The sequence below is a fragment of the Hesperophylax consimilis genome, chromosome 16 (genome assembly GCF_061612785.1).
Source record: "Hesperophylax consimilis isolate HC1 chromosome 16, BYU_Hcon_1.0, whole genome shotgun sequence".
NCBI lineage: Eukaryota > Metazoa > Arthropoda > Insecta > Trichoptera > Limnephilidae > Hesperophylax > Hesperophylax consimilis.
The window spans coordinates 2,548,145-2,565,380 of NC_142851.1; the positions used below are offsets into that span (position 1 = coordinate 2,548,145).

Here is a 17,236-nt window from a genome sequence, read left to right on the forward strand (position 1 = left end):
ATGTCAATAATGTATCCCTTTTTCGTTTTTAAGCCGACGACACCAGACCCGCCAGGATGGCGTCGTTTGAGGCCAATGGGTTAAATAAAACCTAACGTTTGAATGAAGCTGACAAACAAAACATGTGCTAGAGAAAGTTGAATCACGACTAAATAAAGTTGATATAACGCTGAAAGGGTTAAGAATCTTCGACGTATTTTACTCTCTGTATTTAATTATATCAAAGGCTAAGACATATTCTACTCTCTGTATTTAATTAAAGCATCATTTATAAACGATCAAATTTTCAAAACGAAAACACACGATTTTGCATGACTTCGTAGTGCTTTGCTTTAAGTGAAAAACAAACTCAACAGTCGCATTAATTAATTAACAAATTTTATTCATAAGTTTATTATGAAGTAGGTATATGTAACAACGGACCACATCTTGGGTCATTTTGATTGCAAGTAACCTCCCTATCATCCCAGTTTGTTTTATCTGTAGCTTATATGATACCCTGAGTAGAAGGTTTTTATTGAGACCACTGAAGTAGGTAGGGCAAGAAATAACTAGGAATTCGGGGATGAAAAAGAAGGCAAAAAAAATAACAATTTTACAGTTTGAGTTTACATATTTTTTAAGAAACCCTGAAACCAAATGAAATTTTGAATACATAAATATTTGTATAAGTACATACATACACGGTTTAAAAATAACACATTACATTCAGTCATATATACAATATTCTAAATAAATAAGTAGATCTAAAAAGACATATTTATCACAGAAAGTCGACAGGTAAAGGATCTTGTTGGGTTGTAAGATGAAGGTCACCATCGTACAATGAGGGTCACCGTTTGGCCAAATGACCAAGGTAGCTGCCATTCGGTCATACAATCAAGGTCACCTTCGGCCATAACACCAAGGTAGCCATTTGGTCATACAATCGAGGTCAGCATTCGGCCATATAACCATGGTAGCCATTCGGTCATACAATTGAGGTCACCATTCGGCCATATGACCAAGGTAGCTGCCATTCGGTCATACAATCAAGGTCACCTTTGGCCATATAACCAAGGTCAGATGACCATATGAACAAATTCAGACACACAATCGAGGTCACCATTCGGCCATATAACCATGGTAGCCATTCGGTCTTACTATCGAGGTGTCCATTCGGCCATACGACCAAGATAACCATTCAGTCGTACAATCGAGGTCACCATTCAGCCATATAACCGTGGTAGCCATTTGGTCATACAATTGAGGTCACCATTCGGCCATATAACCATGGTAGCCATTCGGTCATATAATCGAGGTCACCATTCGGCCATATGACCATGGTCGCCATTCGGTCGTACAACCAAGATTATAATTTACCATGCAGTTGCAAAGAAATTAATATAAAAATTCTTTTAGAAGAAAAAATTATATGAAACTACACAATTCAAGCCATTAAAATCTTTTGACAATAATTTTATGAAAGACTTCTTTTGTTTTTATTATAAAAATATTTATTTTGTGACTATTTTTATTTGAATTACATCTTTTACTTCTACAATAAAATATACATTTTTAAAAATATGTTTCAAACCAATTGTCCTACTATTTTAAATCTATTTTTGTAATAAGACTGTCTAAGTAAAAGTGTAGAGGAAAGATTAGAACACAAGTTTTCAGTTGACATCTTGCTTGATATGATTTATTGAAGAAACTTCATAAAAATGTTTTTTGGCACAGAAAAGTTCAGTGCTTCAGATTTTCTATAAAAAAAGACTTAGAAGATTTGATTATAGTAAATATTATGCATGTAAAAGGCAGCGTTTCTCAACCTTTATAGTGTAGCGAACCCCTTAAAAGCCAAAAAATATAGTAAATAACCTTACGCCCTCTCACTTTATATTTGAACATTTATAAAAGTTTATAGAATTTTTGCCTCCTGATTTAGATAAGTTTTGGCTTGCACGACTAGACTATGTGAATACAGAATCTTAGTAACGGATGACTTGAAAATATTAATCCCCTTTGCCACTTCTTACTTGTGTTTCTCGTCTATGGAGGCTTTAAAACTGACAGAAATAGTTTTGAAAATAATTTTCTTTTGTGTGTTTCAAATATTTATCCACTCTAAGAAAACCTTTTCAAGGTGATGCACCACATCGTGTAACATTTGGAATCAGGCCGCGAACAATAACAATCCTTATATAGGTGGCGAAATGGTTTAAATTCTCTGATTTAATTTGTGCAGGATAAAAACTTTTAAATGTTTTACAATCATTTTCTAAAGAACGTCATTTGCCACATTATACAATAAAACCAAACCGAAAATAGGTTTATAAGTAGGCGATTTTGAACTTTAAAGCAGTTTTTTTATGCCTGATACTTTATTTTTTTCTGGGCTTATAAAAAAGATTGCTTAAAAAAATGCTCGACTATATCAAAGGCCAAGACGTATTTTACTCTCTGTATTTAAATATATCAAAGGCTAAGACGTATTCTACTCTCTTTATTTAATTAAAGCATCTAATATATTTATAAACGATCAAATTTTCAAAACACAAACACATGATTTTGCATGACTTCTTAGTGCTTTGCTTTAAGTGAAAAACAAACTCAACAGTCGCATTAATTAATTAAAAAAAGTTATTCATTAGTTTATTATGAAGTAGGTATATGTAACACCGGATTATAACTTGAAATTCATTATTTAATAAAAGGATTTAACCTGATCGCGACCCGCAGGTTGAGAAACAAAGGTATAAAGAATTTAAAAAAATACAAAACAATATTAATAATATCAAATAATACAGCATATATTATCATATCTACGGTTATAGGTTGAACAGTAATATGTACTATAGAATCTCAGCAAAATATATTTGGTTTAGCCACTTCAATTAAAAAAAATATTTAGGGTTAAAAATCACTACTTTATTACGTTTTTCCCAATTCTCACAAGTCTTAAAACTTATAAGTGCAAACTCTAACCTACAAATTTAGTGTATACTTATTTATTGCACTATGAATATCATTTCATAAATCCCAGGAAAATATAAATGTGGGTCAATTCATATATCCTAGGAATAAATTACAAAAGTTAGTTACAGTGAAACTTTCTTAAGAAGTTTTCATGCCAAATAAGTATAGTTTTTTCGGTCGCTTAAAGACTGAATTTGAAACAAAGGCCCAATTTTTCTTACTTATAAGTTTTTCCACTAATTAAGTTTTTTCCGGTCCCTTTGAAAACTCCTTAAGAGAGTTTCACTTACTTTACAAATAGAAATCTATTCCACATTTAACCCATTCCGTCCGAGCGGTGCCAATTTATTTTCGCTATCTTACACGGCCTTGCGTCCGAGGGTCCCATCGGCAACATAAATAAAAAAATCCAGATTATTTAATTCATAAAACCATTACAACTGACATTTTTTAAAATATATATTTTTTAATTTGTGTGTTTCAATACCAACATAACGTACAAAAAGTTATGATATTTTTACTACATGAATTTGCATTAAGTGCCCCACGGATGAGAGACTTTAGTTGCGGGCTTTAAGTGCACACACAAGAGACTTTTTAGTTGCGGCTGCCGGCAACCACAACTTTCTCCGCGGCTGAACGATTATATCTAAGTCTTCGGAGACTGTTCCGAATAAAAATTTTAAACAAACTACCATATTTCCTCCAAGTATGTACAACCCGTACTTAAGTGATATTTTTAAAATAGTTGCCGCAGATAAAGATTCGTGTTCGCACTCAATTTGAAGACGGCGACTACGACAAAATAGTTGCCGCAACTAAAGTGTCTCCTTTGCGGGCACTCTAAGTTATGACATTTTTACTACATTAAGGACAATTTTGCACAAAAAATAATTTAGTTGCTGTCATGAGTTTTCGTCAAAATAACTTTGGACGGGATGCGTTGAACAAATTTGCTATCATCCCTTTTACCTTTTCAATTTCATACACATTTGAAAGATTATGCAAATAAATTTATTATTTTCCGACAATAATTTACAATAAAAACAGCAAACAAGTAATACTCCCCTACAATAATGAATTACTATATAATAACCTTCACTCTACAACACATCATTTACAAACATATTATATAAATCACTGTTTATCAGTAACGCCACAAAATAGGTAAAATTACACAATATTTTCAAAAATATTTTCGATTCATAATGCAATCTTGTATTTACGTCTTATTATTACATAATGTTTATTATCTATCAACAAAAAGATTAAAAAAATATATTAATTTTCATTTTGCAATTTCCCTTCAGTACTTATTTAATTTTTTAAATGCATAATAATTATATAATTCTATTATAATATTATTTATCAATTTTTCGTTGTAACTATGTATTTTTATGCTACCTACCTACATTTAAAGTAAAGTAACGTTCTGCAAGTATTTTGATATTTATTATTGTGACAGCTGTTTCGGCATTCAAAAGGCCATTACAAACTGTGGTTCGGCCACTATTAAATGGAGTTCTACGAATTAAACACAATAAAAATACATACCTACGCAAACTAAATTTTGATTGATTTTTACCCAAATGGAAAGGCATATTTATATAAATATTTGTATGAATTGAAAATACTGTTTTTATGAAACCGCGAAAAACATATAAATATTTTACAAATTATGTTTAACCCTCCCGCTCCGAAGAGGTGTAATACAGTTCCCCCGAATGAGTTTTGTGCGATATCTAAGTTATTTTTTACATTACATACTATAGAATTTAGGTAATCATTGAAAAACTATTCGATTATTGATCTGCATAAAAAATAATTTATCCCTTTACTATTTTTTTAAGATATTAAATAATATCCATCAATTACTCAAATTACCACGCCCCTGGATTTTGTTAAAAATTCCTCACTGTAAACAAGGTGCATTTTACTGGAAAAGGCTTTAGTATGTATTTGAGTTATCGATTTCGTTACTTCTTTTACCGTTTTGCATAACTTAAAGTCTATCGTCGAAGATGGGCGATGTCTAATTAAAACGGCAGGTAATAACTAATATCTGAGTGTTACTGGTAAAGGAATATTAACCCATTGGCCTCAAACGACGCCGTCCCGGCGTGTGTACGGCGATATGTCTTAAAATCAAACGAGGCCGTCCCGGCGGGTCTGATATCTGTCGGCTTAAAAACGAAAAAGGGATACATTATTGACATCTGTGTTTAAAATTTTAAATGCCAATCGCTCTGGAGATAATTAAGCCTTCATTTTGTTGTATTGGTAGAACTCTGTTGGTACAGTTTTTTCCTGATATTTACGATTGAAATTTTATTATATTTCAGTGTCATTGAATTTTTTTCAAAATTTCGTGTGGTTCGGGAATTGACAAGTTTGTTCGTAAAACGCAGGGTGGGCTGCTAACATCAGCCCAAATTGAAAAAAAAATATATTATGGTAATAAGTATGATTAATGAACAACTTTTCTTAATCCAATTATAAAAATGAAGTAAAAAAATATTTTTTTATCCTCTTTAAATAATATAATTATTATTTTTTTAAACACTGCATATATTTTTTATATACCTTGATTCAATGCACAAGTAAATTTAAAAAAATTGTTTCGTTTTCATGTTTAGTTTAAAAGTTATGTAAGATTTAGTACACCAATGCAGATTTAAAACTTTTGGTACAAAATTAATTCGGATGTGAAGGACAATTTTTTAGCTAAACAATTCGGAGGCCAATGGGTTAAGAGACACAAAAGCTCCGCGATATATGGGGGACCCTAGTTACCCCAAGGTCGTACGAGATTTTTACCTTCAAATTTGTAAAGGTTAAAACAAAGTTACAATATTTAAAAACTATGTATATGAAAGTTGAAAAAATGATAAATATATACCCAAAGCAGTTTTTTTGTAAAAGATTATGGTAAATATTAACACACAAGTAGGGGAATGTTTAATTTTGACACCAATTTTAGGAATGTTTTATGGGACATACAAAATAATATTATAAATATAATACATGTAACTCTGCAGTAAAACTTATATTCCCTACTAGGTAATTGCATTAAAAAATCATCTCTTAAGCTAAATAAATTTTCGTATAAAAAAAATGTAAGCAATTTAAATTATGAAGTTTTACAATTTACAATAATATTATGTTGTGGCCTAAATATTTCGAAAAATAAAAAACTAAACAAATAAATATATTTTTTTTAAATAAATATCAACTAGGCAAGAATCATATAAATTGTTGGTGGTTTTTTCATAGGAACTAGCTTACGTACATACGAGTATTTAATATAAAATATTAAAAAGATCAAAACAAAAAAACAGAATATTATTATAGACCGTCAAGACACTTTAAAAATAGTTAAAAGATCTTTATTCCACTTTACGTAATGTACTTTACAAATTGTATTTACGTTTCTAAAATCAAAAACATTACTTTAACAGCATGACACATTTAAATTAGCAGTTAGCTGAAGGAGTAAACAACGGATTAATGAATTTATGATTGTTTTACATTTTAAAATTTTTTATGTCCACAAAATCTACACTAGCCACGCCACCTACTGCAAAGTTAAGTGTGTCATGCTGTAATCAATTTCATCTGTAATGAGAAACGTTCTATATTTATTTACTTACGTAAATGAAGATTTTCACCCCATTCGTAGCACAATTTCCCCTGACTTGGAAAAAATAACTCTCGAATATATAAATAAATAATAATTTCTCAATTCAATATGGCCTAGTATTTTTTAAGTTGCTCAATTAAGCTGACTAAAACAATGCATACTTAGGGTAATGTGTATTGGTACATTATATACATGGTGTCTGGAAACTAGCTAACTAACTGGAAACATTAGTTTACGAGTAAATCGAATTCGAAGTTGGAATTTTTAAAATCAAATTTGAAAAAAATCGGTAGGTAGGGGGTTACTACCAGCTGTTTATTGTCTTTTAAAATGCGTCAAAGGGTAGAGCCGCATTAAAAAGTCTTTAAACTCTTTAGAAGCCAAAAAAAATATATTTTTTTTAAATAATCTCTTAAATAATTTTTTTTTTTTTTTGTGTTTTCCATGTTATGTAGATATCCCAGTTTTCCGCTTGTACCACTAGTTACCGGACACCGTGTATACAGAAAAATTCTATTACCACTGGTTTAAAATTCATCATTTTCTAAGGTTGGATTATTTCAAACTCCTTCACATTCGACAACCCTTAAATCGACAATCGGAAAGGCAATCCTCGTTAAAGGCCGATCCTCGATACATTTTAGGATTTGATCAAAATGTGATCAGCTAACAAGCACAGCAGTCATGTTGTTATGCCTGTCAACTGATCACGATTTCAAATATCAAATAATAAAAAATGGCGCTGATGACGATATTTGGACCTAAACCACATTTTGATTTGGTTAAAGAAAACATTAAATTGCAGACAGCATGAATTGATACAATCTCAGAGCCTCTATTTATAAATCTAAATACGTGAGACTTGGACTCCATTATCACAACAGGGATATACTTGCAAGGGTCTCACTGCTAACTGAAGAACATACCGGCCAGAGAGCAGCAGGTGTGCCGGGGGTGGGGTGAGGGGGTGTTTCAAATGAGGGGGCGGTGCGGGGAGGGGGGCGCCGTGCAGTGAAGGTCGCACTGCTCCACGAGCCGCACCAGCTCGTCTGCGCTGGGGCCCCCGCCTGTCGCTGGCTCCAAGTCTGCGAAAAGGTAAATTGATCGTAATTAATATGATAATGGTAAGATGACGAGGATCTCTCGAGGATTTTGAAGACCTAGATTGAGGTACTTCAAATCTGGTTCGAGCTACTGAAGGGGTGAGACTGTCGGGGTTCGAAGTCAAAGGGTTAAACTGTAACTAAAGCCAATTAGCACCATTCTGAATGCTTGTCAAAGGGTTAAACTGTAACTAACGCCAATTAGCACCATTCTGAATGCTTGTCAAAGGGTTAAACTGTAACTAACGCCAATTAGCATCATTCCAAATGTTTTTCAGAGAGTTAAACTGTAACTAACGCCAATTAGCACCATTCTGAATGCTTGTCAAAGGGTTAAACTGTAACTAACGCCAATTAGCATCATTCCAAATGATTTTCAGAGAGTTAAACTGTAACTAACGCCAGTTAGCACCATTCTGAATGTTTGAGCAGCCTCCGATAAACGCTGAATTTATTACTAATGGATTTGCGTACACTGATGATTTTTTAATAATATGATATGTAATGCCTTCCTCCCACAGGGATACGCAAGTATACGATACCCGACGATTCAAGTATCTTGCCGGTTACCGCCATACATCTGCGCGGAGGTGAAACACAGACACACATTGCCAACCCGCGACCAGCCGGTCAAAGTGTTGCCACTCACGCTGTCGAGACTTTTAACGTGGCGGACCAATTAATAAATATGAAAAAACGCTAGGAACAATACAGTCAACAAAAAATGATGGCTATAGTAGTTGTGAGTGAGTTTATGAAAGCTAGTTTTGACAGATGATGACACCGTGATTTCAGCAACGACGTGTATGGACCATGCGCGATAAGTTGTTTGTGACATGAATACACAACATCAGTATCAGATACTCGTATATCCCTGTGGAAGAAGGGCCTAAATGGAAATTGGTTGTTAATAGATAAATATAATTTCTCATCAAAGAAGAAGATAATACTAATAAATAAAAACGAAACATGAAACAGAACAAGACAACGGAATAAAAATAAAAAAGATAACGGTCTCAACTGGGAATCGAAAATGGGAAAAATTTGTTGCTAAGATAATATTGTTAATTCTGAATTTGAAATATGAGATCGACAAAAATGATGAAAAATAATTAGGTCCCATGGTTGAGTGATTAAAGATGTTGTAACGGTACGTCAAAGGTGGGTTCGATTCCCAATTGATACCATTATATTTTTATTATATAAACTATGTAAAATGGCTGACCGATCGCCCTCGATTTAGCAGGCCACTACAACCAGTCAAACGCAGTATATTTGTTAACAATACTGCCAATAATTATTTCGTTAGCTTTCTTACTCAAAGGCCTCATACACTATGTGTCGTATTGTATCATGTTACTGCTGCCACTACCTAGCATTTACATATAAACTTTACATTTCTTATTAACTAATTTAAGTCTGTATAACTTAGGAGTAGGAATATTCTTATTTTTGTACTATTTACTTGCTGTTATAATATGTCAAATGGATATGGTTATATGTATTTTTACTATTAGTTTTGTGAACTTGCAATCTTCAGAATATTATTTTTTTATGAACTATGTATGTAAAAGCCCAATGGGAGTATAAATCAATAAATAAATAAATAAATAAATTATTCTGTTTCATGTGTTGTTTAGATTTATTAGTATTATCTTCTTCTTCAATGATATATTACATTGATGGGTATAACCTTCAAAATTATTAAAGAAAAGTACCAATAAAAAATGAAATATAAGTGCAGTTAAACATATTGACCTTTGTTGGAGTGAGGGGTCCCAGCCCGGTCCAGCGCGGTGGTTAGGTCCCACATATGTGTGGCCCCCGAACAGTGCCCCGTGAGTAGCAGGCGGCGGGGGCGCAGCACCCCCTCACATTCCATCACCATGAAGCAGGATACCACAGAACTGTCCACCGACTTCACCACGCACACCCTAACAATAAAAATTCAGAAATTATTTTTTTTATTTTGGTACAATATTTTACATTTAATAGTACAATCCAGTAATATTGGCTTCACTGGGTGGCTTACCCGTGCTGAGGCCTCCATTTTATAATACATAATACATTTAAAGAAAATATATATAATGACGGTGAACAAAAAAAAACAGAAGATTAAGATAAATTTAAACTAAAAACATAGATTTAAAATTAAAGTAAAATAAAAAGAAATAAAGTTAAAATCGGTATATTTATATTATATGTTGTGTATTTGTGAGTGATGTGTGTTTTATATTATACATATTTTCAAATGTCATTTCCATTATTTTTACTTGAATAAGTAGTGTAGTAGTTAGTAGTTAGTGGTAGAAGTAGTAGTAGTAGTAATATTAGTAGTAGTAATAGTGGTAGTAGTAGCAGTAATAGTAGTAATAGTAGTAATAGTAGTAGCAGTAGCAGTAAAATCTGTTAATGAAAAAATTAGAAAATACACAGATTTATGAAATGAGATAAAAAGAATTTGGCATTCTCAGACTATAAAAATATTACCATTCGTTATTTCGGCTACTGGCATTATACCTAGCTCTCTCATTAAAAATTTAGGCGTATTAGATCTATCAAAAAATTTATATATAAAGATGCAAAAGTCGGTCATTTTGAATACATGTAGGATAACGAAAGATTTTTTAAATATTTATGTTGAGGGATCAGTAGGATTTATAGGCCCTGTTAGGAGTTCTATCGAGCCGAACCCTCTGATATGAAAATATCTGGAGTCGGTGAATTATTTTCCCATTTGATCTCTGGTGAGTTGACGTGTTGTTCTTGTATTGTTTTGTATTTATTTTGCTTATATAATGCACTTGCATAATGTTGATTGACTAGATCAGGGGTCTCCAAACTACGGCCCGCGGGCCGTGTCCGGCCCGCCAGTGTCATCCATCCGGCCCGCGACATCTTATGACCATTTTCATCAATCAGGCCCGCGACAACTAATGGCTAAGACCTTTCTCAAAAGGGGCGAATTCACCGCGAATTTTTTCGTGCGAATATATATGCTCATTGGCGAGGTACTGGGCACCAATACATTGCGTCCGTAATTGTGTGTAGTTCGCCAGACTTACGTCCAGTTTACGCGGGAACTGCAGAGCGAGTACACGTATCAAGGGAAATGGAGCGGCAAAATTGTGACAAGGAATGGTTCCAAATGCTCGCGCGTTTCACGCTCCTTCTGGATGCAATATACGCGCGAAACGATACGTGGCAAAATCGCCCCCTGGTCTTATTGTTTTAATTGTGATTGTGATAAGGTGGATAAAAAACTCAGAATGATAGTATCTTGGTTTTATTTACATGCTAGGCAAAGCTTAGTGATAAGTATAATACGCAGAATACGCTTGTTCACTCCTTGCTTATCTACTGAATTTTAGGTTGGGGAGGTTCTTACAAAAACAATCTAAACTCACTAAAAGTTTCACAAAGAACCATAATTAAAGTAATCCTTAAAAAAATCTACCTTCTCAACAGAATCACTATTTAAATTATTTCCAGTACCAAATGTCGATGACATATTTAAGCAAGCTTCTTTTATTAAAATGTGTAAAGAAAAAAATAATAAAGAATATGAAGAATTTTACACACTAATGAGAAATGGAAATCAATTTATTACACCAAATTTTAAAACAACACAAATGCACAACCGTTATATTTACCAAGCTATAAAAAACTATAATAACCTTCCTTCTGAATTGCGCTGTATTTTCAACCAATCAGAAAAAATAAATAAAATTAAACAATTTTTCAAAAAAAACTTACATTCAAAAATAAATATTTTATACAAAATATATTATAAAATGTAACCTAAGTAAGAATCGTGGCTCCCTTATCAGGCACAAGAGCTCCTCTTTAGCTCGTCAAAATGTAACCTATAATGTTTTATATTAAATTTAAAAAAAAAGAAGACTCACTAAAGCATAGTAACTAACAAATAAGTGTAATGAATCTTACTAACTTTATAAACATATAAAAACATTATAACATAAGAGTATAAACACATAAACATATAAAAACTGTAGTGTTTGGTGTTTGCATTCGGGTAGCTTCGGGTTCTACCGAACATAACCGAACGCTACTAAAGGCCTCGGGTTGCATCGTCGGGTGGCGGGAAGCCATTCTGTCGCTAGACGGCCTTCAGGCAACTTGTTACTTGTATTGTCAGTTTATTATATTCCGAATTAAACAACCTCCGTATATAAGAATCTACGACTATTAATAGAGATATTACCAGATCCCTATCCTCGTTAGAATACTCGAGATTAAGGGCCCAGTATTCTATCCTGTAAAACATCAATCAATACGTTCATTATAACATACGAGTATAGACACATAAACATATAAAAACATTATAACATACGAGTATAAACACATAAACATATAAAAACATTATAACATACGAGTATAAACACATAAACATATAAAATACTAATGGGATTTATGTAATTGTGATTTTCCACTGACGATAATTTGTAGTTGTGGATCAATTTTAGTGGTAGCAATTATTAAAAGAGCTTTAAGATGCTCATCGGTTAACTTAGATCTCTAAACATTCTTTGTGTACTTCATTTTGGAGAATGTTTTCTCACACAAGTAAGTAGTACCACAAACAGAAAATAGCCCACGATCAAATTTATGCAAATTATCAAATTGTGCCAGTGGAAGACTCTTGTAAAATTCCAACAAAGATGAGTTTTGAAATTTGTTCTTAATTATATCACTACATTGTAAATCAATAATTTCCATTTGAAGTTCCGGGGTCAAGGTTTCGATGTCAATATCAAGAGGATTTTGAAAAATCTTGATTTGATTCGCAATGATATCAAGGTCTGAGAAACGAGTATCAAAATTTATCTTCAAAGCACTCAAAGCTCCGATTGCAAAATCGACGGGAAACTCAGTCTCAGTAGTGTGGCTAAATATTTCACATGTTTTAAATTGTGTGAAACATTTTTTATTTAATTGTGATTGAAACAGCATTATTTTCTGCCGGAACGATTTGACATTAGTATATAAATCAAGGAGAAGCTGATTTTCTCCCTGCAATCTCAAATTCAGTTCGTTCATATGTTTTGTCAAATCGACATAGAATGCTAACTTCCACAGCCATTCGCTATTTTGCAATTCGGTAAGAGGGCGATGCTTTTCATTCAAAAAAATTTCGATCACTGATCGAAGTTCAAAGAAGCGCTGAAGGACTTGTCCGCAACTTAGCCAGCGTACGGCAGTATGATATGGCAAATCATTTTCTCCGATCTCTTTAATAAATTCGCGGAATTCTCAGTGATTCAGCCCAGTGGATCTGATGAAATTAACAATTGATATGACTGGTTTTAGAACTTCGGACATATCCAAACATTTTCCGCATAGAGACTGTTGATGAATGACACAATGTAAGACTAATGGTTTTGAACCACCATCATTTTCTACAGCCTTTGACACAAGAGCCACTACTCCTTTATTTTTACCACACATGTTTTTTCCTCCGTCAGTTGTGATAGATTTCAAGTTTTTCCATCGAAGATTCTTTTTAATAATGGCATTTTCAACACCCTTAAAAATATCTTCATCAGTAGTTGTGCCGTGAATACTATCAATATCAAGAAGTTCTTCATACACTTCATAGCTTTTATCCACTCCTCGAATAAAAATCAACACCTGAGCAGTATCTGACACATCCGTTGATTCATCCAAAGCCAGAGAATACCACTCAAGATGTCCATTTTTGTCAGACAGTTGAGATGATATATTTTCTGCGATGTCTTCTACCCTCCGCGCTACAGTATTTGCTGACAAACTGAGAGTTTTATATAAATTTACCTTTTCAGGGCACATTTCTTCGGCTTCTGCAATTACACATTCTTTGATCATTTCTCCATCGGTGAAAGGTTTTCCACGTTTTGTGATTTCAAGAGCCACACGAAAACTGGCACGAGTTACAGCCTCTTGTTCATTATTGAGTTTCGTAAACGAAGATTGCTGCGATTTTAATCCACGCTTCAAAGCTTCAATTTTTTCTGTCCGCAAACTTCCCTATATTGTGAGTATTTTTTAAAATGTTTCGTTTCATAATGACGTTTAACATTATACTCTTTGAGAACGGCTATGGCTTCATTGCAAATCAAACATAGCGTTTTCTTATTGGACTCAATTACGAAATATTGAAAGTTCCATTGATCTTTGAATGCTCTGCACTCGCGGTCTACTTTTCGCTTCTTTGCCATACTTTCCATAGTAAATCACAGCAAAAAAACAGTCTAATCAAAAAACTTTTACACAGATGTCTTTTAAAAACACACAAACACGTTTAAAGGAGTTACGCACTACCTCACAGACAGGTCCGCTTCATTCGGTTTCCCCAGGTGGACTGACTCGCGGTCGCCGGTCTCGCCGCTAGCGATGGATATAGGGTACTACAACTACTTATTTCCGCGTGTAACCACGAGATGTCGCAAGCGTCGCACTTGTGACAATACAATACAACACAATTTAGTAATTGAACACTAGCGTAAGCGCAGTGTTGCCAACTTAACGGATTTCACGTCATATCTGGGGGATTGGAGTGAGTTTGAAGTGAAATGATTTATGAAGAAATATGATCCCTGGAAATTTTATTCTCCACTTTTTACTTTTACTCCCCCCCCCCCCCCCGTGGACGAAAATATGGTAAAATATAAAATATGAGTAGTCAATGTGGCCCTCCGGCTGAAAAGTTTGGAGACCCCTGGACTAGATGATCATTGGTGGAAAAGTGTGTGGAAGGGTTTAGTTTTTCCTATAGGGAAGATTTAACCCGGACATAAAATCGGAAGTTTCAAAAATCTGTTTCTGAAAAATAAGAAAATACACAGATTTAAGAAATGAGATAAAAAGAATTTGGCATACTCAGACTATAAAAATATTACCATTTGTTACTTCGGCTACTGGCATTATACCTAGCTCTCTCATTCAAAATTTAGGCATATTAGATCTGTCAAAGAATTTATATATAAAAATGCAAAAATCAGTCATTTTAAATACATGTAGGATTACGAAAGATTTTTTTAAAATATTTATATTGAGGCATCAGTAGGATTTATATGTCCAGTGGAGTTCTACCGAGCAGAACCCTCTGATATGAAAATATCTGGAATCGGTGAATTATTTTCCCATTTGATCTCTGGTCATTTGACGTGTTGTTCTTGTATTTATTATGCTTACATTAGAGGAGAGGGTATTTATTGTACCCAGTAAAAGTACCGGGTATATTCATGCCGTACTTTGTACTTGTGACAAATCTCCAAAATACCTGGTTCCAAAATACTTGGTTTAATATTTGTATCACAGGTCTTGAAGTACTCCGTACTTGAAAATATTACTGACTTCTCACTCTCGTCGGTTAGAAAGTTATATGAGGAAAAGGGACAAAGAAATATTTTTGCTTTCGGCACTGTAAAATACAGATGCCTTTTCGCTCGTTCCTATTAGACAGGTGTACGAGGAAAAAGGACTAACTAACTAACTAACTAACCATCACGCCGTTTCCCCGCAGGGGTAGGCAGAGAGGACGGACCGCCAAACAACTCGGTCTTGGCACACACTCCTTGCCTCATTCACATTCATACATCGTCTCATACATACTCTTCTATTATTCTGACTCTTGACATGGCCCGACTCGAGTATCTGATTCACTTGATCGTGCCATGTCTTCCTCGGGCGTCCCCGACTTCTGCTACCATTCACATTTGCATCATATATCCTCCTTATACTCCTATCTTCGCTCATTCGCTCTACATGCCCAAACCATCTAAGCGTCCCTTTCTTAATCTTACTCATTACGCTTACATCAGCCTTGCACTCTTTGCGGATCTCCACATTCCTCACACGATCAAACATGGTTTTACCACACATACGCCTCAGGGATCTCATTTCAACAGCATTCAATCTACTTTCATCCTTTCTCTGCCAGTTCCATGCCTCACTTCCATACATCAGGGTAGGTACCAGCACTCCGTTGTGGACTGCTAACTTCGCTTCTTTGGACAATTTTTTGTTAGCGCCAACGGCGTTCAGTCCTCCATTAACGGAATTACCTGCATTTACCCTTCTTTCAATATCTCTGTCAGCCTTCCCATCTCTCGTAAACATACTTCCTAAATACACAAACTCATCCACCTGCTCCAAGTATTCCTCATTCACAATTATATTGCACACTGTTTTCGTACTCTCTCTTTCAAACACCATTACTTTAGACTTACTTACATTCATCATTAACTCATTCTTCATGCATACTTCGTTCATTCTAGACACGAGAGACTGTAGATCTTCTATACTATTAGCAATAAAAAGGACAGTTATGAGTATTTAGCCACGGTAATCTCCATTGTCTGATGGTGAATGTCTATGGAAAAACTGTTGACAGCTGAGTGTCTATGGCATGGTGTTTGATAGAATGGTTTATTTATGTTTATGGTGTTTGACCTCTTCACATCCTGAACTTTGTGTAGTTACTGCGCCATTGTGGAGATTTTATTAGCAGATTTTAATAAATTGTTTATCCGATATTAGCAAGATGGCTTTTCTACCACTGGGATCTTCCACATCCGCTACAAGATAGCGGAGGGTGGCCGAACTCCACTATTGAAATATACTTCGCAGATTACTGTTTTCTTTCAGCGCATTCAAAGATAAAGTCACGAAATAGTTGACTTTTAATGAACCTTCCGTAGTATTCCAGGAATAATACGGCGGTAGAGGTGACGGAAAGGCTCCTGCATTGAATTTATCAGGTAAAAAATCAACATAAACATTCAATAACAAAAATCTTGTGTCTTGAAAATAATATACAGATCTTTGGGAGGTTATGATGTGTTAAAAATTCTTGTAATTTCCCAGGTATTGCTGACTACTTGTGCGCACATACTCTGATCAAATCCCACGCCAGGGTCTACCATCTTTACGAAGATGTATTCAGGGCAACGCAAAATGGTTAGTAGAAGAGAAAACTTGTTATTTTACATGTAATTCATCAACAATGTAAACGGCATTGTGTTGAAAAAGTATTACGAATCGATCAATTGAAAGGAAAACATTGGCAAAACCAATAAATATATTAATCCACTGCTTTAGTGCTTTAAGGAAGAATAGAAATGAGTATTAACGTTGACTGGAATGAACCAGAAAATCCAAATTCTGCTGCCGATTTCGCGATGTTTTAAACAGGTTTTGAGTTCACAGTAAGTTACTTATAGAGATGATATTACATACAGCAATGTAGGAAAACGTGTTAATTTAATTTCATGATCATATAATATATGTTTTGTTAAAATGATGTTAGTGTTTCATGCTTAACCCTTTTGCTGCCCGAAAGTAAACACAAGATACATACTCCCACGCCAAGGATTTTTAGAATATTTTACATTGCCTCATTATTTATTATCCTCAGCACTTAGAGATTGTAAATTATTACCAAAACAAAAAAAAACTTGTTTACGTTACACTTTTAAAAAGTCTAAACAAGATATCTTTATGAATTGATGCATTATTTGACGAATAAAAA

The 17,236-nt window shown here is 34.0% G+C and overlaps 1 protein-coding gene across 1 annotated transcript in view; it reads right to left on the minus strand.

The window, feature by feature from the left end:
• Window positions 1-6,129: 6,129 nt before the first annotated feature.
• LOC149416540 (BTB/POZ domain-containing protein KCTD3) overlaps window positions 6,130-17,236 on the minus strand; it is a 28,917-nt gene continuing 17,810 nt past the window's right edge. The window contains exons 12-13 of the mRNA XM_089641391.1: window positions 9,463-9,638; window positions 6,130-7,686 (exon numbers count right to left, since the gene is read on the minus strand). Coding sequence (XP_089497517.1) covers window positions 7,574-7,686; window positions 9,463-9,638 — 289 coding nt within the window. The 3' untranslated portion in view covers window positions 6,130-7,573. The remainder of the gene's footprint in view (window positions 7,687-9,462; window positions 9,639-17,236) is intronic.